At 41.7% G+C, this 22,327-nt stretch overlaps 2 protein-coding genes across 5 annotated transcripts in view; one reads left to right on the top strand and one right to left on the bottom strand.

Annotated features, from left to right (window-relative positions):
- The window catches only part of Ap1ar (adaptor related protein complex 1 associated regulatory protein), a 37,565-nt gene extending 31,835 nt beyond the window's left edge, over nt 1-5,730 (top strand). For both annotated transcript variants that reach the window (XM_023710090.1, XM_004626675.2), the window contains 4 exons: nt 209-267; nt 868-941; nt 1,786-1,914; nt 3,899-5,730. In XM_023710090.1, the coding sequence (XP_023565858.1) occupies nt 209-267; nt 868-941; nt 1,786-1,914; nt 3,899-4,164 (528 nt within the window). In that variant the 3' untranslated portion in view covers nt 4,165-5,730. The remainder of the gene's footprint in view (nt 1-208; nt 268-867; nt 942-1,785; nt 1,915-3,898) is intronic.
- A 6,568-nt stretch (nt 5,731-12,298) lies between these two features.
- Nucleotides 12,299-19,860, bottom strand: Tifa (TRAF interacting protein with forkhead associated domain). Of its 3 annotated transcripts, none has more exons than XM_023709984.1 (3): nt 19,641-19,860; nt 19,077-19,140; nt 12,299-14,941 (listed from the first exon to the last, which is right to left on the bottom strand). In XM_023709984.1, exon 3 carries the CDS (start codon nt 14,918-14,920, stop codon nt 14,363-14,365), a length of 558 nt encoding a protein of 185 aa, XP_023565752.1. In that variant the 5' UTR covers nt 14,921-14,941; nt 19,077-19,140; nt 19,641-19,860; the 3' UTR covers nt 12,299-14,362. The 3 variants fall into 3 exon arrangements, with proteins under 3 accessions (XP_023565752.1, XP_023565751.1, XP_023565753.1); XM_023709983.1 differs by having other exon boundaries at nt 19,776-19,860; XM_023709985.1 differs by lacking the exon at nt 19,077-19,140 and having other exon boundaries at nt 19,776-19,860.
- Nucleotides 19,861-22,327: the final 2,467 nt, after the last annotated feature.

The following is a 22,327-nucleotide window of genomic DNA, read 5'->3' as shown; positions in this document are numbered from 1 at the left end:
CTTTTGACCTAAGATAGTGATAAATTAAGAAAAATTCTGACTACAAATAAGAGGATGTCAGAGTGAATAGAGATAAGTTGAAAGCTTTCAACAGAATAACTCTTTGTTTTTAGAAACTAGGAAAAAAAAACTTTTCAACATTGCATGCGTGGTTTTAAAAAATAGAATTTTGCAACAGAGTGACTTTTATTGTATTATGTTTCCAAAGCAAGAAAGACAGAGAGGTGTGCAGCACTACCATCCCTCCAGCAGCAGTGACCATCAAAGGTAAATACGAACAACACAGTTCCTCTTCCGTGTGGTAAAAACTGTTATTTCCAAAAGGATGCCCATTCACTCAGGATATTTAAAACTATTCATGTTTATTTGATCTCTAAAAGTCACTTCTTTCCCATGGCCCCATGTGGAGGTGTGCTTAAGCACAAGGCCCTGGGCTCAATGAAATTGAGAGGTGACCATTTATTTAAATAACAGTGTATCTCAGTCACATCTTACACGTGAAGTGACACAGCCAAATGGGTAAAGTACGTGTAACTTTAGCTTTTGGTGTCCTCCTCAGCTCTCTTTTCTTAGGACAAAGTTAATGTGTGATTGTTTATTGGCTGAGACATTCCAGTGTCACATTTCCACAGTCAGCCAACTCTAAGAACCAAGCTAAGCTTTAGAATTTTGTCTTCAGAATTAACCAAAGTCTGAGTACTTTGAGTTTCAAGTGGATGTTAAGAACATAAGAGCTTTTTGTTAGATTATCCTGATTGTGCAGCCCTTGTGAATCAGTGTGGTAGGCCTTCAGAACAAGTCACACTTCAGCGTTCATTGTGTTTCACTTAACTAGGATTATATTTGTAAAATTCATTTTTATTACAGTTCAGGACCAGAAGATGACTTTGAATCTTGTATGAGAAATATAAAGTCACAGTATGAAGTTTTTCGAAGTAGTAGTAAGTCTTTTACAATATTCTCTTATGTTTTCATCTTACTTTATGTCCATTAAAGAGATAACTGGAGGTTTTTTTCTGTAGAACTTTCTGCCCCTCAGTTTTTATTGCCCAGAGAAGTCAATTAAGTAGCTATAAATTATGTAGTAATCATCTTTCCTTTTTAAAAAAAGTTGGAATTGTTGAATACTTATCATCTTTGTTTGCTTTAGGCTTTTTTAATTGTATATCATTTCTAATGTCATCTGTTATTTTTTATTCTCTTTAAAATTTAAAAAAAAAAAATGCCCAAATAAAAGGAGTTGGGGCAAGGATTTCCTCAGACAGCTTTACAGATTCACAGTAGGGAGCCAAGTACTCCTTGTCCTTTTCTATTTGGATCACAGCAAGGGAGGTGGGAGGAAGGAGTACAAAAGTGTGCTTATTTCACTTACTACAAAGTCATTTGTGAGACCGAAATATTTTTTCAAGTTTTCAAAATCCCCAAGTCCTACCTCCTGTGCTGCTGGGAAGCAAAACATAGGGATGGTTCATCTTGAAAGTACTGGCATTTTTCATGTGTTTCATCCTTGTTAGGGTTTGTTTTTTGTCTCTCTTCATAGTTGGATTCATCATATTTGAAAAGCTTATAATTCATTTAAATTTACATGTTAATTCTTAGATGGGCCTAAAAAAGGCCTTTATACTATTCTGCCCAGAAGCTTACCAACATAATTATTACTGGTAATTGTTTATTTTGAAATCAGAAAGCATGGTGATTGGAGATATAGTTACAGCAAAAAGAAAATAAGTTTGTGGTGAGACTGTAGCAGTAACAACATTTAATTGTGTTTGGGGTGTGTTCCAGGACTCTCCTCAGATGCCACAGTGTTAACACCAAATACAGAAAGCAGCTGTGACTTAATGACCAAAACGAAATCCACCAGTGGAAATGATGACAACACGTCCTTAGACCTGGAGTGGGAAGATGAAGAAGGTATTTTCTTGACCTGAAAATTTGTATGGATTTGTATAAATCTTTATTTAAACTGAAATGAATGAAAAATAAATGTAAAAATTTTTCTACACTGTAAATTATGGTAGTAATTATCATGTGTTGATAAATTGACTTTTACTATATCTTGAGAGTTAGAAAATAAATGTTAAGGTTTTTTATAATCCTCATTTTATTACTCAACATGAGGGATTACTGCCCCCTTGTGGGCAGCCTGAAGCCAAAGTAAGTTATCTTTGGTCTCATCTTAAATTATCAACTTTATGGTTATTTTGATAGAACAGATGCCCTTATTCATATGTGAGCTTGAAGGTTAGCCAGTATGTCTTCTTAGCTATAGATTATCTAGTTCTCTAAACCATATTTTGTTCATTGGAAAAAGAGAATAAATTTACCTTAAAGAATAATTTTCTACTGTTAAGTATACTTAGTATCTAAACTTGCTTCGTATACAGTCAGCTTAAAAAGATTTGTCTGAATAAATGAATGAATATTATTATGAGGATTAGGCAAGCTAGTAAGGGTGAGGCACTGTTCAGTACTTGAAATTGTGGCTTTTTTTGTTTTGTGTTTTATAGAATGGGGCCCAAATTTTCATTTTCATGATATGAAGTAGGAAACTGAACAAGGAAGACTCAATTACAGAGTATAAAACTTTGAAAAAATAATAACCATTAACTATTTCATGGACTTCTGAGATGGAATGGGTCTTGAATGTACTGCTCATTTGTTTATCAGGAAAGAAACACATTAGGGATACATAGATAGCTTTATCAGAGAAATTCACTTTTTTCATTCTCAGTTAAACACCATTTCTTCAGTCCTACCTTATTACATAGTTGGATTCTAGTCATCAGATTTAAGATTATTATAAATTTTTATTTTACCTCCAGTTGACTTATGTTCAGAATTAGTTGTACAACAGTTTCCTGTAGAAACAACTATATTCTTGTGCTACAGTTAGAACACAGTCAGACTTCAGAACAAAACTAAATGAATTAAAATTCTTTCCCCAGGGCTGAATGCAGCTCAGCAACAGAGCACTTCCCAAGCATACACAAGGCCTTGAGTTCAATACCCAACACCACCAAGAAAGAAGAGAAGAGAAATTCTTATCCAATTGTCATATAGCCATGTGACTTTGTACAAATAACTGACCTTTCTGCCCCGATTCCTCAAGTCTAAAATGGGATTAATGGAACTACTGTGGAGTAATTGAGGATTAAATCAGCTAATATATTTGAAGTGCATAAATATTGATAGGAACCCAATAAGTTCTGGAAAAGCATATGTTGTTACCATCACCAAGGTGATTGTAATTCTCGGGGAACTGCAATTATCACCTGGGCAGGAAAGGACTTTGGCAGTCAGACTGATTTGGCCATAGAAGCTCAATTGCATTTGAAAACCTCCATCCATTCTATTTGATTCATGGCTCTTTAGAAATTTAATCTTACCATGTGTTCAGTGTTGCATCAAAATACCCATTTGTGACTGGGTGTGGTGGCATGCACCTGTAATCCCAGCGCTTGGGAGGCTGAAAACAGGAGGATCACTATGAGTCCGATCTGTGTAGTGAGACCCTGTACTAAATACATAAAAAAGTAATAATAATAATAACCCTGGGTGAATGTTTATCTTTAATGCCTCAGCCTCTGATGACTCCAACGGGCTGGAGTTGGAGAACGATTTTGTTAGTGCTGAGATGGATGACAACGGCAATTCTGAGTATTCAGGATTCGTAAATCCTGTATTAGAACTGTCTGATTCTGGCATCAAGCAGTCTGACACAGATCAGCAGATTCAATAGTTTAAAAGCTTGCTCCAATAAAGGCTATTTAGGACTATAGGGCAAATCAGGTTGATAGTAAAAAAACAGTAGCAACAACTGTATTTTAATCTGAGGAAGCTTTTAATATATTGCTTTATCTTCACTAAGACATTTTGAACTCTGTTCAAATTATAGGAATGAATAGGATGCTTCCTATGAGAGAGCGTTCCAAGACAGAGGAGGACATCCTCCGGGCAGCACTTAAGCACAGCAGCAGGAAGACTGGAAGTAACCCCGCTTCGGCCTCTGATGACTCCAACGGGCTGGAGTGGGAGAACGATTTTGTTAGTGCTGAGATGGATGACAACGGCAATTCTGAGTATTCTGGATTCGTGAATCCTGTATTAGAATTGTCTGATTCTGGCATCAAGCAGTCTGACACAGATCAGCAGATTCGATAGTGTAAAATTGTTTGATCCTGTTCATCAGTTTTGAGCAAATGTTTAAAAAAAACAACAAGAATGTAGCTGTGGCTTACTGAACCTTTTTGTAAGGGGCAGTGAGGAGCCACACTGTAAATGCTTACTTGATTAGGAAGATGTAAGAGTGGTCGGATAGACGTGAATTGCTTCAGAATTAAGTGCAATTTTATCATCAGCCTTCTGCATTTTAAGACCAATTTAATGATTCTGTCATGTTATTAATTAAATTTCTATTAACTCTTACGGCATTCCTGTTCACTTGTAGGTTTCACATTTTAAAAATCTGCATTAATTTTACTTTGAATGCTTTTCCACACCTATTTCTGTATCTCTGGTGAAAATATTGCAGTATTTTCCATGAATTCTCAGCAGATGTGAAGGGGGCATGAGGAGGGGTTGTCAGGCTCAGACTTAGAGCAGTTCCCTTTTCCAGCAGTGTTTATTCTAGGGCCACTCCGAAGTCCTTTATCCAACAGGAAGCACAACTGATTGGCGTTCCTGGCCTGAAGTGCTGCAGGATCAATTTCTATTCTTCTACATTTACTTTATGATGATGTTGATTCCGTCTAAACAAAATATAAAAACAAGCTTTCAGACTGTAGACATTTTAGGTTGATAAATAATAACTTAAAATAGTATTTAAGGAAATATGTTTATGATCTATACTTATACATGCAACTATATTGCTTTTAAATTTATATATTAAGTTTTTAGGTTATTACTTTTATACTCATTTCCAGTGTGTGAACTTAGAAAGATTTTACACAAAACATTTTTCTCTGATTTAAGAAGGGAAACGTAAAAAAGGTAATACGGGTATTTAAAGTAAATAAAATCCTTTCTGGTGTGAAAGGCCCTGGTTTATTATACTTTTCTTTGCCTTGTAGTACAAGGTGCTTTGATGCAATGGAAATAAGTGTATAACTATGTTTAACTGCATTTTGTGACAGACAGTTCAGCCCTCTTTGGCCTAAAGTTTATGCATCAATATAAAAGCTGGGATGTAAAGCCCCCGACCTGCTTTCCTGGATTTTGCTGAGGACTGAGTATGATTTTAATAAGCAAACTTTTTTCTCTTTTTCCTTAGTACTGCTTTTCTGTTCCTTCTTTTACAACAGTGACAGTGCATGTTCTCAAAAGTACAGGAAGGTCCAGAAGTAAACAGTAATGTGACGTTCCTGCTGTATAAAAAAAATCATACGGCCCTTTCAATATTTGAACTGCTAGGCGATGACATCTATAGTTTTATGTTGTCCTTTTTTTAATTTCATAGAAATAAATATGACACTTTAATATGTAAATATAGTAATTAGCTGATGCTGTTATTTATATGTCTTAAGTTATAGCTGTGTCACTGAAAATGTTTAAAGGTACTTTCTTCACATTGCCTGGGTTAATGCTTTCTAAGGTTTATATATATCAGATGTATATTTTTGGTTGGCATAAGCTACTACTGTAATTTTTTTGTTCATAAAGAATTTTCTGATGGAATGGTAACTTCTCAAGGATTGTGAATAAATACATTTTTACATTTAAAAATGTTAATTCATTATTACTGGTTTTAAAGTACAGATATTATAGCTCCAAAGTTACTTTATTAAATCTGGTGTGAAAACAAGTAAATTAGAAAAAATGAAACTAAACTTAAAAATATGTTGCAAATACTAAGATATACAATTAAGTTTTTGCTTTATGTTTATAAAAACACTAGAAGTATTTCTTCAGCAAACCTTAGAGTTAGATACTAGAAACAGCAATAAAAAATACCACAGAAGCTCCCTGCTCTTACTCAGCATTCTGCTCAGAAAGACATACAATAATGAATCATGGGTCAGTTAGAACATGCATGAGATGGTAGAACAGCACCTCCTCTCCCAGAGGTGCTAGAGCTGAATTTCAGCTGCTGGCCTGGTGACCCAGAGACTCTGGTGCTCAGAGTCTCTGAGGCAGGAAGGTCGGTTACTATGGGACAGTACAAGGGCTCCAGGTGCTGCACATCAGGAGTGTGTGGGGTGTGGCGAGGGTGGAGGGTAGTGGCCCTGCCTTTGCCAGGGTACACAAAGCCCCTGTACCCTGGCAAAGGCAGCTGACATTCTGTTACTTAGGGTACTTGGTCATCTGATCAGAATTGCTTCTTTAGCAGTGACTCATGGTTTGGGCTTTTACAGGGGGAACAGTATTAATACAGGACACATTTTACAAGATTATAATAGGTACCTAAAGAATCATACACAAAAGGGGAATGCAGGAAATCTATCCATACACTAAAGACAAAGAATCCAGCTGAGGGCCTGGATCCCACAATAAGGTCCTGTATTAGTCCAGCTGAAGACGTAGAGCCTATAACAGTGCCTCCCTTGAGTCCAACTGAAGGCGTAGAGCCCATGACAACAATGTCTCATGCAGCCTGTTTCATGGATCTGCGCTGCAAAGGCTCAAATTTCAGTGAAGCTAGAAAGTCAATGCCAGCTGAATGAAGGATCTGTGCAAGCAGGCTGAGAGATCTACAATGGAATCAGGAAGCAATGCTCAAGGTAAGAACAAGAGCTCCCCTGAAAACTACCACAGCCATCCTCAACAATAGGTCCCAAGCTCATCGCTCCAACAATAATGGCTGAGCGCCTATCAGGAAAGTCAATGTGACAAGCTTCTTCAGGAGACTGAGCAGTGCACCATCTTCTCTGGAGCCAGGAAGCAAGCTCAAAGTGAAGACTAGAGCTCCCCTAAAGTGAACCATAGGGATGGCCAGATAACACAGCAGATTAAAGCACCTGCTTAGGCAAGCACAGTGGCCGGGGTTAGATCCCAGGCATGCCCTGACGGCCCTGCCCCTGGGACACACTGAGAGGGCGATTGAAACTGGGCATGGTGGCACACACCTGTAATCCCAGCACTTGGGAGGCTGAAAACAGAATCACTGTGAATCCAATCTGTGGTAGACCCTGTAGACCCTGTACTAAAAATACAAATAAAGTGAACCATAGCCATTCTCAGCAACAACAAGGTCCTGAACCCCTCTGAGAATAGCCAAGTTCATCAGGAAAGCCAGCCTGGCAAGGTCCTCCAGAAGAATAGCCCAAGAGAACCAGCAGCTCCCTAACAGCTCCCCAATAGTTTCTCCAGCTTCCCTAACAGCCTCTCAACACCTCTATTTCTGCCTCTTATGCTGCTGGCAACAATCCTCAAGTGGGCCTCCCACACCCAGCATCACTCTAGTTCAGCTGGGTGTAACAAGTTGCCCACAGTTGGCAATCCACAGTGACCCACTACTACATAGCAAATGGGTCTGCAAAGGGCAAGAGTCAATGTTTAGCACTCCCTGTGTGGCCTGGGGCTGTGAGGGCTGTAGAAATTGAGAACAGATTTAGAGGGAGACTCAATAGGGTCTTCTGATGAATCCAGTGACAGAGTAACTGATTCCACACCACCATTACTCACTGCACCTAGTCCACAGAAGCAGGAAACCCTGTGGTCTCCCTGGAGTGTTTTGATCCTGGCCAGCTCAAAGGAGCCACCAAGGGCCATTTATCATCAACCTCCCTTTGTTGTGAAAGTCATGCATCCATGGGGCAGTTCCTCATGTAACCAGTGAGGCGTGGAACCAGACCTCACCCTGGTTCAGGTTCAGATACAGGCTGTACAGCCACTTGGCTGTAGTTTACAGTTGGCTCAGCAAGTACCCTACACTACACTGTCTTTATACAGTCTGTCATCTTCCCCCATTCAGTCTCATTTCAGTGACCTCTCTGAGGACCAGGGCTGCTGCCTCCATGCGGCCATTGCTCTGCTGTCTGTGTAAGCAGTAAACTGTCTAAATGTGAGGCACTCATCTCCCTCCTGGTCAGCTGTGGAATTTTTTTTTTCAACAAATAATACACTGCATATATTCTTCTTAGTGGTTAATTGCTGTACAAGATGCGGACTTGTGATCCTATTTACAAACACCATTAGAACAAATCATTCTATTCATTAAGAGAATGTAACTATATATCTATCCCAACCTCTTTGAATACACAGATACAAAATGGACATTCATCTGTATACCCCATTTTTTCTAAGTTCCGTTATTGAATATTATAGGTGTGTAAACTCAACAAAATATTCTAAAAGAGTCCAGTAGCCCATAATAGCATTGGGTCTTCTGTTTAACTGGCAATGTCAGAAATTATTGACCTGAGTCCCCCACAGCTCAACTTAACAGCATGGCTTTATTTCTTATAATTTCGTCTTCATACTTTTCTGCTGGATGGTTAAGACCAAGGTAAAGCAGGACCTATGCAACAAGAGTTGTAGCTTTTTGGTCTGACAAGGTCAGTGAAATGCCCTCAGGATTTGTCCTGAGATCCTGTACCTCAGATTGTAAAACCTTTATCAGTGCGGCCATGTGGATGAGTCACGGCCAATGCTTGGCCAATGTGCTCTCTGTGAAAGCCTGAGAGAGTATCTTCTCCCCATGTGACTCTCCTTAGGCCCACTCTATGTCATCGATCACTTTCCTCTTTGGCCCCATGATCTTCTTGATCAGAAAATTTGGGACACTACCGAGGTACATGACGTTACAGTACAAGTTCTCATATGTCCTGAGTCTTAATTGAGCTTAGAAGGCTAGGGCCAACAGCTGTGGAATTTTAACAGCTAGGGCAGCTGTTTCATATATGCCCAACAACAGCTTCCTTTTGCACTGACTGTACTGGGAGAGACAAGTTTGAGACGCTGAGATGAAGAGTCCCACTTGAAAAGTGAAATGTGAAGAGCTTAGGAGGTATTGAAATAAGATGTCAAGTGAACACTGGGGAGCGTGTCTGCAGCTCAAAAAAAAAGGTCTAGGTACAAGTGTGGGAGTCAGTGTAGGTTAGCAGTATTTTAGGTTATTACACTAGCTGAGTTCACCCCTAGGAAGTAAGCAGGTAGACAAGGCTACTTCTCTATTGCTAACTCTTGGAGACTATGAGTAGACATAGTCTGAAAAAGAGAAATAGGGGAACCCAGAGAATGTGGGAGGTCACAGATGCAAGGAAAATCAGGAGTCACCAAACCTCTGTGAAGAGGGTTGGTTGAATTAGGAACATGGCCATTTTCTCATCGCTAAGACCCAGGACCTAACGCTCCCTGGTGGAGGGAAAGCTGCTCAAGTCACTGCACCACTGCAGTGAGGATGCAGAGAGAAAGAGTGGGATGGGGATACACACGCTGGTCATGGCCCCAGTGACCGCCAACCGGGCCTGCCCCCAGCGGTGCATGCAGCCTCAGGAACATTACAGAGGAATCCCAGGAGCACAGCACTGCCTTGATGCGGTCACTGGCCAAGGCCTCACCTCCATGCCTGCAAGTTTTGGGGACATCTAGATCGAAACCACAGCAGAAGGATGCAGCCCCAAGAGTGAGTGGATAGGCAGACATGGCAGACATTTTACAGAAATGTGTTGGTGGGGATGTGAAATTATGTGTGGATTTTTTTTTCTTAAGAAATAGAAATTTTGCCCCCGGGGGCATGCTGAGACAGGGATTGAGACTGGGTGTGATGCTGCACACCTATAATCCCAGCGCTTGAGAGGCTAAAAACAGGAAGATCACTACAATTCCAATCTGTGCAGTGAGACCCTGTAGGCCCTGTACTAATCCATAAAAAAAAAAAAACAAGAAATAATCTTTAGATACTTTTTTTTTTCAAATCTTTAGTGTTTTTTTTTAAATATTTATTTATTTATTTTGTGTGTGTGTGGCCAGCTCAGCCCACCAGGGGGCGGAGCTGGCTGGCATGTGGTGCTGGGGGATTGAACCGGGGTCCCTGTGCTTTTGCTTAGTTTAGCTTGTTCTAAGTAGGTACTTTAGACCACTGAGCCATCTCACCAGCCCCTAGATACTTCTAAATAATATTTATGCTGCTTTTTTTCAGTAATTGGACAGATATATTATTCTGGTAGAAGACAGTTTCCATTTTAGTTTACAGAAATGTACCCTAATTACAATTTCTCAACAGATATCCGAAAAAGAATTTTATGTTGAATCTAATGTTTCTTCTATCCTCTTTTACTTGGTTTCTTGTGTTATCTGACTCTAGAAAGTACAAAGGAATGTTTGAGAAACCCAAAATTCCTACATCTGATTTATGTATCCATAGGAAATATTAAAGTTGAAAATGAAATTAGAAAATTAAAACTATGAATATTTTTAGTATTACAAATTAGGTTTTTTTTCTGTAACACACACATAATGTCCTCTGTAGGCAGAGTTCAGGAATTGTTTATGAGGGGTGGGGAAGATAGCTGAGTGGCTTAAGTGCCTGCCTGGCAAGCACAAGGTCCTGACTTCAATCCCCAGTACGGGCGTGGGGAATTGGGCTGGGGAGATAGCTTAATGGCTTAAGTGCCTGCCTGGCAAAAGTGGGGTCCTGAATGAGATCCCCAGTATGAAAGAAAAATAGAAAGGAAGTTAGCTGTTTACCAGACGGGTACATCTGAGTCTAACTGCTCAGTGCTCTGGTAACCTGGAGGAGGGGGGTGCCTAGAATAACTGTTTTTCACAAAAGGAATCTCAGTGTTAGATTACACAGGAAGTAGAAGATAAACCCAAGCTGAGGATTCAGGGCCCACACTCAATATACTATACTTCTTTATCTAGGTAGAACTTGGGTCAATATTGTTTCTGAGGTTTTTTTTTGTGTTTTTTTTTTTTTTGTTTTTGTTTTTGTTTTTGTTTTATTTGGATGGGTGTGTTGTCATTTGAGGGTTTTTGGTTTGGGTTGAGGTTTTTTGTTTTGTTTTGTTTTCTTTCTTAAGTGTTCAGAAACTGTTTTGAGATACCCAAAGTAGTATGTATTGTCACCAAAAGGCCCTTTAGCCTAGAAGCAGTTCCACTACTGTACTTTACTGTGACTACCTAACCTCAGAAGTTTCCTGTTTTGTAAGGATTTGGTCTTTTGACCAACAATTTTCAAGCAACAATTTCACTGACACTGGCCAGCAGTGCCAAGCTGGATTCTCTCTGGTCTCTTCACAGCCTTCTGTCAGCAGCACTGTGAAGAAACCACAACAGACTGAAGCCACCTTTCCCATTCTCTTCACCAGAGCTCCTGGCCCTGAGTCCACTGCTTACGAGCTGCAAAGCAAATAAATGTTCTCATGGCGCTGGAGCAATAGGGTGAGTGAGTGGACTCAGGGTTAACTCAGCTGGACTAGACACACAGCAGCGTCCAAGTACGCTTCACTGCTGTCATCCTTAGTCACCACCCAGAATGGAAACTGAGGGTTGCAGTCATGACAATGACCCACATAATGAAATAGTGGCCACACCTGCTATTTTAACAGATGACAGTTAATGCAAAGGAATAAACAAGCACGGAACTGAAGCAGAAAAGGGGTCATGAGAACAGAGAAGCCACCACTTACAATGCCAACAGCTACCTCCTCACAGTATGATTATGATGAATTTTTTTTGTAAGATATGCTTATTACTATACACACATGTATATTAAATATATTACATTAAAAGTAAAGCTTTCGCAAACACATGCCCCACTCCATCTCTCTTAAAACACATATCACAGAAGAACCATTCTCATGGACAAAGGAGTCCCCTGGGTATACTACGAAATCTTCACAACTTAGCTTCAGTGATGGCTGACAAACAGCAGGATTTCTGTTGGCCACCCTGCTGTGGACGATCCCTGTGATAACACTTTTCCTGTCTACACAGTCACTGACCAGAGCCACTCTTACAAGATGTGATCATGCTGCCCATGGAGAGTCAACTGACAGACCTGGGCTGAGCCTGCCCTGAAGCTAGAGTGGGAGACCCCCTCTCTGACTAATGGACAACATGAAAATCCACATGTGGAATGGGGCCAGAGGTCCTGAGGGGCAACTGGAGGTGTGTGAATCCTGCCCCAAATCTGCACTTCTTCCTGTGTCCTAATATGCCTCAGCTGCTCTCTAGCCACAGCCCTCTGTGCTGGGGGAGCTCTGGCAGAGGTCTGATTTGTGAAAAGTCCTAACATTAACATCCTGCTGCATTAGTCTGCAGGCTGATGTTTCTGTTCTGTGGAGAATCTGATGCTACTATTCAGCAACTCTCTCCTTATTTCTCAAGTTCAAAATCTTCCCCAGAAAACATGACAGAAATTACTATTTCAGGTGAACATGGTCTTACCTATCACACTGTGTGGGTTTTGTAACAATCATACAGGAATTCCTTAATATTAAAACTCTGCAATTTAATCAGTTATCCATGAAAATTCTTCCAAAATGTGATATTAGTTCCACAATAAAATATTCTTCATTCACAGGCAGCCTTTACCAAGAAACTCCATGGTAAGCAGTCCTCACCAGCTAAGTAGTCTGGTTTGTTAAGTCCTCATCAATGAAAGTACAACATTAGAAAAAGAGAATTCAGCAGGCAACTGGTTGACAGTGGCAAGAAATGACAGACCTCGGACCAGAGGGAAGCTATCAGTTTTCTACTTAATTAACAAACTACTGCAAGTCAGTGGCACAAAACATCTTAAAATTCCACAGGCAAGAAGGAACCCAGGTGTCCCTGACTAAAGTCAAGGTAGGTCTCACTTCCACTGTTGGGGCCTTGGTCTCCAGCATGCAGGTGTCCCAACACATTCCAGCCTCCAGAGCTGCCCACGTTCCTCGGCTCCTGGACTCCCTCTTATCTTCAGAGTCTTTGTCGTGCTTCACACCAATGTCTTCTTTAGCTTTCTTCCCACTTTAATTCCACCTCCTCCCACTTTTCAGGCCCATGTAATTACCTGGGTCCAAAATAATCCAGGGTGATTGATCACTCTTAATGCTGACTAATGAGCAACACTGCTTCCATTTCAGTCTTAATTCCCTTTATTGTGGGACACTGGAGGTGGACAGAGGGACACTGGCAAGGCATCAAGCTTGTCACTCTGCCTACCACAGGAAGGAGACCAGATGGAGGACCGGAAGTGGTCATCCAGGCCACTGCATGTAGAGATGAGCAGTTCTCTACAGTAACAGTCCCAGGATTGGAGGAGGAGGCTGAGAGGCAGGATGTCACATGGTACAGGTCAGGAACAACTGATGATATGAATCAAGAAAAGGTGGCCAGGTGTGGTCGTAGACACCTGTAATCCCAGCTGGGCAGGAAGGCTGAAGCAAAAGGGTCACAAATTCCAAACCAGCTTCTGAGCTACTTAGTGAGTTTAATGTCAGCCTGGGCTACACAGCTGGAAAATTTATTAAGTTATTTCAGAAAGGCTATTACCAAATTTTAGGGTTTTTTTTTTTTTCAGAAAGGACAACTTCTTACAGTAAGCATGAAATTTTATTTACTTGGAAAATTATATAGGGAGCTTCACTGCTAATGCTAGAATTTAACATAACTGAATGACAATCATTCTTATTTATAGCAATGAGTAGCATTCATTTTTAACCTCACAAAAATTAGTGGAGAGTCTTTTAAAGACAACTGTATCACAGGCTAAAATTTTAGAAATATTTAAGCATTTATTATAAATATTCACATATATTTATTTGCATAGAGCACCATTAGAAAGACTTCAACTTTTCTATGTGCCTGGATGCTAAAAGGTTGAATTCATGAAATTTTAAAGTTATATAAAACATAAAAATCAAATTTGGTAAGGAAATAATCCCAGTCAAAGTGGTTCTTTAAAATGTTTAAATATTAGTTTTAGGTACTGAGGCTAGAGTAGAAGAATTGTCATTTTAGGAAGAAACTCTCTATACCTGCACAGAATTAGTCCTGACAGGCTGCAGACACAATCCACTCCACAAGTCCTGGGGCTGCACAAGTCCTGACAGGCTATAGACCTGACTGGCTTTGGACACAACTCACCTGGAGCCTTGACTTTGGAAGTTACTGGCTGCTCTGAAATAAGCAAGCGAGGGACCAGGACAGAAACTGAAGTCAAGCACAGCAGAAGAAAACAGAACCTCAACAACACAATATCTTCACAAAAGATATTTTTCCTCACAAAGGACATTTTTATACATTGACCCATCCAGATGTGCAGGTCTTCAGAGACCTACAAATGCAACATGTGACCAGGCTGATGACATCCAGCTCACAGACTTCCATCTCGACAGCATGATGGAGACCCTGGTGCGCACGTGAACAGACTTGCGGTCGCATGACATCTCTGCCGCCCTTCCACCTCCACACTGCCACGAAGATGCTGAGTTCACCATTCATTTTCATCCATTTCTGTAGGGAAAGAGCTCTGAATGGAGCCAGATGAAAAGCTGCCATCCTCAGGGACAGGGCTCTGTGCTGGCCAGCTGTTCTCTTGCAGAAGTGGTCTGGGAGAAAACACAAACTGAGTTTCAAACGACTCCAAGGACTCTCCGTCCTCCTTCTCCAGCAGGAACTGATACTCGCCAAATCTGACCATGCACCTATAGGGCAGGTCCATCTTGTTGAGGTAGCCCAGCTCCTGGCTGTCCACAATCAAACTGGTCTTCTTACTCAGGTTTTTAATTTCAAAAGAAAGAATGGAGCTATTGAATTGTTTAAATGGATGCAGAGAAAACTGGACTCTGGAAGCCTGCTTGTCCTGAAAAATATAGTGACAGGTGCTGGAATTGCGCCCAAATTTCACCACTTCACTGGAAGGGAGCTTCTCTCTCTTGGAAAAATTGATTGATTGAAATATTCCCCTCTGTAAATGGCCGGGATGATAAACAGTTATCTGGAGACAAGTGACCGTCTCTTCTGTGTCAGCATCTTCAAAACTGGACATGGTGTGTCCCTGGAGACCAGCCTGCAACAACAGACCACCAGGTCAGCTCACACCCACAGGACAGGCACTGAGAACTTTGCTGCTAATATTCTGATGAAATCCTTTTGGTAGGTAATTTGTTCAGACTTTAAGAAAACAATGCATAGAATACTTTCAATTAACTAGTAAATGTGTGAAATTTTATACCAAGCCCTTTTTGAAACCTTTATTTGGGGTGGGGGAGGCAGTACTAAGGATTGAACCAAGGACCTTTGCTCTGAGCTACATCGCAAACATTTTCAAGATTTTTATCTTGAGATAGGGTCTGGCTAAGTCACTCAGACATGCAGGCTGGCTAAAGGTTGCTGTCCTCAGCTGTCCAGCTCCTCAGAAGGCTAAAGTTACAGATGTGTGCCACCACACACAGATTCTCTTTAATTGAATTTCTACTCTGAGCACATAACCATACACGAGATTTGGAAAATAACAAGGAATGACAATGGACAATAGTGATGAAAAGGAAGGAAAAAGAAATGACAGACCAGCGTAGACCCAGAGAAAATATGACTGTCACGCTTTCAGAAGAAAACATACAATAAAGATTGCTCGCAAGTGCTGAGTCCTGAGATCAGTCTCCAGTACCACAAAAAAAAAAAAAAAAAAAAAAAAAAAAAAAAAAAAAGGAATCTGCTTGGCTGAACTACATATAAGGAAAAATCTACAGTAACCATATTATAATGACATTATTAGAAATTGCAAAAATCTGGTTAAATAAATTTAGAAGTTATAAACAAGTAATGGTAGCATGGATCCTTGTATCTTTAATTTTTAGACTGTAAATGATTGAAACTAGTCAGTGCTTTTAAGTGGTTATCATAGTCTATAACTTTCAATTTTAGACATTACATTCTTTGAGAACATACTTTCAAATTTGTAAATATCAAGTCTTCACACCTGGTACTTCAGTTACTTGTTTTTGCCAATTTTTTCTAGTGACTGGGTGGCCAAACGGTCATGAACCACAGCAGTGCCATCCAACTGCAGCTAACCACATCCCTACAGCCCACTCAAATACGTCCCCAACTACATTTGGTGACATCGACCTCTGGTGGAGTAGGCACAGCACTGTCACAGGAGAGGTGACTTCATTCCTAAAATTTCTATGCAGTTATTTTGAAACACAGCTGCCCACTGAAAAATGAATGTAGTTCCAAAATTGCCAGCATCTGAGTCAAACAGAAAAAAGGATTTAAAAACAAGTCTCTTCTCTCAGCCTAGCCCTTTGTCTTCCTCTCCTACTGTAAGTATTGCTTTTAGCCTTACAAAAAGTTTTTTCATACAAGCATTACATACACAAACATACATATTTAACTGCAGAAAGAAAAATTTTCTTACACAAATAGAAACATTCTGTACTTAGTTCTTTAGGCTTTTTCAGCTCTGGGAATCAAACAGGGCCTTGTGCTTGCCAGGCAAGAGGTACTGTGCTGCTGAGCCACATCCCTGCACATTCATGTGGCATTTCTTCCATATCTACACATGGAAGTGCCCTTCATTCCTTAGTAAATGCATAGAAATGCTTTCATCCAGTGCAGTACTAACACCAGACTGGCACATGCTATTACATGCCATTGCTTTCCTTGAATGACTCTAACCAGTACCACTGTAAGATTACGTGTGTTTATACTGACTCGGGGTGCATATTCATAGTCATATGAGGTTGATTTATAGTCTTGGTTTGTCATCCATATTAGATGTTGGTAGTAAAAACTACGATGGTTCATACAGAACAACAATATTTTCATTACCTTTCTACACTTGCTGTTTACTTTTAAATTATGAACTTTCCTTTTATTTTACAAAGCTTTACTGCTAACAATCAACTCTCAATTTATTCAACTATTCAATGAATGGCAAAGCTAAGCAAAATTGTTTTTGTCTTGATTTGGAAATATACTTAAATATTAATTATTACAATTAATAATTTAATTTTTAATTTATAGTCATATATTTCTTGGACAATATGACATATTGGACTTTCTACCTAAATAAGAAACATCTCATTATAGGAATAGTTACAAGAAAAGCGAGCTGAAGCTCTGTAAATCTTGTGCCACACACAGTAACAATATCTATGAAACCAAAACAGCAAGAACCAACATGCAGTGGGTCATCTATCCAATACGCTGATCTGAAGACACCTTAATTATAATGAAATCTCGCTGCTCAAGAGGCAGACAGCATAAAAGAGAATAATCACAAGTCATGGGATGATGCAATTAACAATCGACAAAGAAAGAATTTGCTGCTGGTAGCCTCCACTTTCCTCCTGTTTTCCTATTCATTCTAAAATTTTCCACGGAAAACATATATTACACTTACAAAGAAAAAAATCTAAAACAAAAACATCTGCTGTCAACAAGCAAAGAACCTAAAAAATAAAAACCAGGGATCTGTCAGAGGTCACCAGAGCTGTCCGGGACACACTGCTGTTGTTCTAGCTCAATCCTCAGGTCCAAAATGGAACCAGATGAAAAGCCAGGGTGCGCTGTGGATATGCAACCACTACATTTTGGTTTTGCAGTTTATAGTCTTTTTTTTTCCAATACCGGGAATCAAGCTAGGGACCTTGTGCTTGCAAGGCAGGTGCTTATGCCGCTGAGCTATCTCCCTGGTCCAACAATTTGGTCTTTTAAACAAATCCACCAGCAACAGAAGTTTGCCCTGTTTAGAAATGCCCAGTACCAGGGAGAATCTATTATCCCCATACTGGAGAAAACAGTATTCTGGTTTATAAATCAGGAACTACAAGCATCTCTGTGGGAGTTAATTCTCTGTGTCTGATGAACCAGGGTTTTATTTTATCTTACAATTATGGCTCCTTTCAACAAACACTTAAGTTAATGCTCATGTCACCATGAATGGGGACAAAGTGGAAGTGAGGCACAATGAAAGGGATCAGCAGTTCCCCCCAGCAGCAGCACAGCCTGGATCGAGGAGGGGAAGGTGGAAGATAGACACATAAAGGACCTGTGACATGAAAGAAAATCAAGCCTTCTTCCCTGAGATCTCTAGGATCGTGTGTTACTGCACCCTAAAGTAAAGAGAGCTGACAAGAGTATTGACCTGTCCTATGAAGGTATGGAATGAAAGACATTACCCCTACTTACAATAAGACTTTCATCTGCCAGGCACAACACTAGGTGCTCAGCACAAATGATCCTCTAGAATCTTCAACAGCTCAGTAGTATAAGAACTTGCTTGGCAAGCACAAGGGCCTGAGTTCAATCACCGGTTCAAAAAAAAAATCTTTAAAATAACATATAAGCTACCACTTCATAGATAAAAAGCCAAATCTCAAACGACTGCTTCCATCACAAATGCGGAGTCAAAACCAGGATCCAAACGCTAATGTCACTTCTCTTACTACTACTACAAAGACACTTGTAAGCACCAAGTTTCCATGAATATCACTTGTCCTTGGGTCTGTATGGAAATCCAAGCATAGCCCTGGAGCTAGCTCACTAGTAACTGGCAGGATGTGTGAGGAGCCCAAAGTTCCACAAACCAGGATCTCCGACCTCAAGGCACTCACAAAGTAATCTACTTGTTTCACAACATTCCCAAATTCCACAGTCTCTCAAAAAAAAAAAAAAAACTGGCCTGACTCCCTGGCATTGCTACAGTTAGTAGAGAAAGAAAAAACAAATCAACAAATAGCTAAAGTAATAATGTAAAATGGGTGGGTTTCAAAAACAAGAGTTACTGGTGCTCGTGCATAGGAGTTCAAACACCTTGTGAAAGACATGACTCTCAGAGAGACACAGCAGTAAGAGTGGTTACCTCCAGAGAAAGAACCTGGTCAGGAAGGGGAAGGGGCGTAATTTTTTGCTGCACATTCTATTCCTTTGCAATTGTATACCATATGCATTAAGACCTACACAAACCATTTAACAATTTTTGTTTCTTTACACAAATCACACATCATTGGATCTTTTGGGAACTCAATGGCGATGGAGGGTTAGGAAATATCATTAGATGGCCAACTGACAAATAGTATGTGTATTAAAGGAACTACCATAGATAGATAAATAGATACAGCAAACTCTGCTCAAATCCCTCTCCACTGTCAGAAGAGTAATGCTCGCTGGCACTAAACACCACGAAGTTCGCTTACCCCGGGTCCTGGAGCTAGGAAGCGCAGAGATTCCAGTTCCGGAGACCCTGACTGCGTTGGACTCCTTTCAGGGAAAGAAGACCGGGCGTGAGCGGGCCATCGCAAGCAAAACCCCCGCGCCCTCCGGCCCCAGCGCACCTCCCGCCCCCCAGATCAGCGGAGACACCCTCCCTCGGCACGGTAGGGCCGCCGGCCTTCCGGGTGGGGGTCGGGAATGCAGAGGTGCGCGGAGACCTTTGCTAAGAGCAGCGGGGAAACGGCGGGGTCACCGGGCTTTCGGACTTGTTTCGGAAACAGCCCGCCGCGAGGTTTCTTGCGGGTGGCGGGTCGGGGAAGGGGCACTCCGGGTCATCTCCCCAGCCCGGGCCCGCCGCCAGCTTCCCGGGGGGCCGACGGAAGGCCGCGCGCACCCAGGCCGCCCGGGCCCAGCCACCGCTCCGCGGGGATGCGGGCGCCGAGTCCCTCGCTCGGCTCGGGCTGAGAGTCGCACACCGGGGCGGCGCGGGGACCGGCACGGTATCACCCCGGCCCCCACCTCCGCCCGGTCCCCGCCAGCTGCGCGACCTGCTCTCCTTCCCCGGCAGCGCGGATTCCGCTCCCGGGCCGAGAGCCCGACAGCAGCGATTCCCGGCCAGGCTCCGGCGCCCTCCGCAGGGCAGCCTCGCACGGGACGGGACGCGCGGTGGGGGGCGCCCTCACCTCGGCGGCGAAGGGATTCCTCTCTGGCCCCGAGCAGCCAGCGGCGACTCTGAGAGCCAGAGGCTGAGGGCTCCCAGCCGCGTCCCGCCCCGCCCACGCCCCGCCCACACGCCCGGTCGCGTCCTGCCACGCCCACGCCACCCCACGCCCTGCTCACGCGTGGCTGCGACCGCACCTCGGGCGGGACCGGAGGAACAATGGTCTCTCCCTGGAGGGTGGCCCGGTGGCACAGGGGGGCGAGGCGAGGGGCCCTCAGGGACCTTGCGGGCACAAGCCCGGTCTGGAGAGCCCGGGACACGGCCGGAAGGTGCCCACGAGTGGCGCAGAGTCCCACAGCGGAGCGGTCACCGCAGATGGCAAGGGCCTACCACGCATTCTGCTCCAGCAGCCGGCTTGCCGCTGCTGCTGACCCCCAGGCAAGTCCAACACCCCACACCTGAAGCCGTCTTGGTTAAATCCCATAGTCAGGGGCTCCCTATACAACTGTTAGAAGTGGCCTTGACCCCTCTGGAGACCTCCACAGGCACAGGTCAAGGTGGTGAGAGCCTGAGGGACTAAGTCCAAGGCCAGAAAAAAGGGCTGCCCGCGTGCAACCGAGGGCATCACTAGTGGCATGATTTTTGTTTTAAATGTGAATGTTTAGTGTTTCAAAACTTTATTTCAGTGAAAGACACGTTGCCTCAAATTCTCAAAAACTTCACCTCCTGCGTGTCGCGCCAGCCCTGCCACTCCACCCCCCATCCCCCTGCTCCCTCAGCCCCCCACTCCCCCCCCCGCCCCCGGCAAAGAGCCACTGAATCTGGGCATAGTGGTGCACGCCTGGAATCCCAGCGCCGTGAAGGCTGAAAACAGGAAGATCACTACAACTCTGAGCTGCATAGTGAGACCCTGCACAAAATACAAAAACAAAACAAAACAAAAAACTCCACCTCATTGGGAACATGCGCATCCCATCCTCTTTGCCACTTCTGGCAGCAGCTCCAGAGCCCTCTTTCATGAGTATCTTTAGCAACAATGTCTGTCTGCCTGTGTCTGAATGGATTCAAAGCCTTTCCCTTTTGTGGTCATTTTGATTTGGGGAAGAGCCAGAAGTCATGCAGTGCCAGATCCAGTGAATAAGATGAGTAAGGACACAACTTTTCTTTAAAAGTCACTTAATTTGAAGTTCCTAATATAGAACAAGTATTCTGTTTAGTAATCACATAGATAAAATTGAGAACTGTCTTCCACTGTAACAAGGAGCATCATTTCTCTAGCTCACTTTATAACAAAAGAAACCAGCAACGAAGTGAAGAGACAAAATGGGGAAAAAAACTTACCAGCTATTCTTCAGAAGAAGGACTAACATCTAGAATATAGAAAGAACTCAATCCCCCAGATTTAAAGACCCAGTCCAAAAGTGGGCATCTGAAATGAATCAACATTTCTCAGATGAACAAATAAATAGATGAAAAGAATGTTCAACATTACTGGTTGTTCAAGAATTGCAAAGTAAAACAACACTGAGATTCCATCTCAGTCCAGAAAGAAGGGCTGAATAACAAATGCTGGTGAGGCTATGGGGGGAAAGGAATCTTTTTCCAAAGCTGGTAGGAGTGTAAACTGATACAACCATTATGGAAATCAGTATGGAGATTCTTCAAAACACTAAAACTAGAGACTCTATTTTTACCCAGCTGTTCCCTTTCTAAGTATCTTTCCCAAAGTTAAGCATACCACAGTGATATATGCATACCCATGTTTATACCATGAAGAATTTTTAATAGTTAAATCTTGGAAACATCCCGGAGGTTCATCAAAAGATGAATGGACGGGAGATGGCTCAGTGGAATATGTGCTTCCCTGGCAAGCGCAAGGGCCTGAGTTCAATCCCCGGTTCCGCAAAAAAAAAAAAAAAAAAAAAAATGTACAGATAAAGAAAATGTGATACTAATATACAGTGGAATACTACTCTTCCATAAAGAAGAATAAATTTGAATCCTTTTTAGGTAAACAGATGCCCCTCAAGACCATAATATTAAGTGAAATAAATGGGACTCACAAATTTATTTTTTTAATTTAGTTTTATTTTAATCGAAAAGTGAAAACAAGCAAAAACAAATAGAAAATATGACAGGAACAGAGTTACAATACATATGTTACAGATTTTCAAAACAGGGATAGCTAATTAACAATGGTGGCTGTATTATCTTTTTTTCATTTTAATGAGAAAAAATAATGAAACAGTTTCAGGACAGGTTAGTATGACAGTTACAATAATTAATACATTGCATATTGTCTTCCTAGTAGTTATTCAGAGGATAAAATAGAGACATGATATCTTGTTCCAATAATGTTAGTACAAACCTTTCCTCTCAATGAACTAAGAGAAAGTAGTTGTATATCTATCCTAACTATCTTGTATATAGATATATATTTTTTTCATACACAGACAAAAAAAAGCCCTTCATTTATGTCCCCCTTTCTTGTTTTGTTTGGTCAGAGATGGGTGTTACATTGCTGTTAGAGAAGCTGTATTTGGAGAAGTTTTTAAAGGACTTTTTTGAACAATT

Source organism: Octodon degus, unplaced genomic scaffold (assembly GCF_000260255.1).
Source record: "Octodon degus isolate 3935 unplaced genomic scaffold, OctDeg1.0 scaffold00016, whole genome shotgun sequence".
In the NCBI taxonomy this organism is placed as follows: Eukaryota; Metazoa; Chordata; class Mammalia; order Rodentia; family Octodontidae; genus Octodon; species Octodon degus.
The sequence above is the reverse complement of the archived record's forward strand: the minus strand, read 5'-3'. Positions and strand labels throughout refer to the sequence as shown.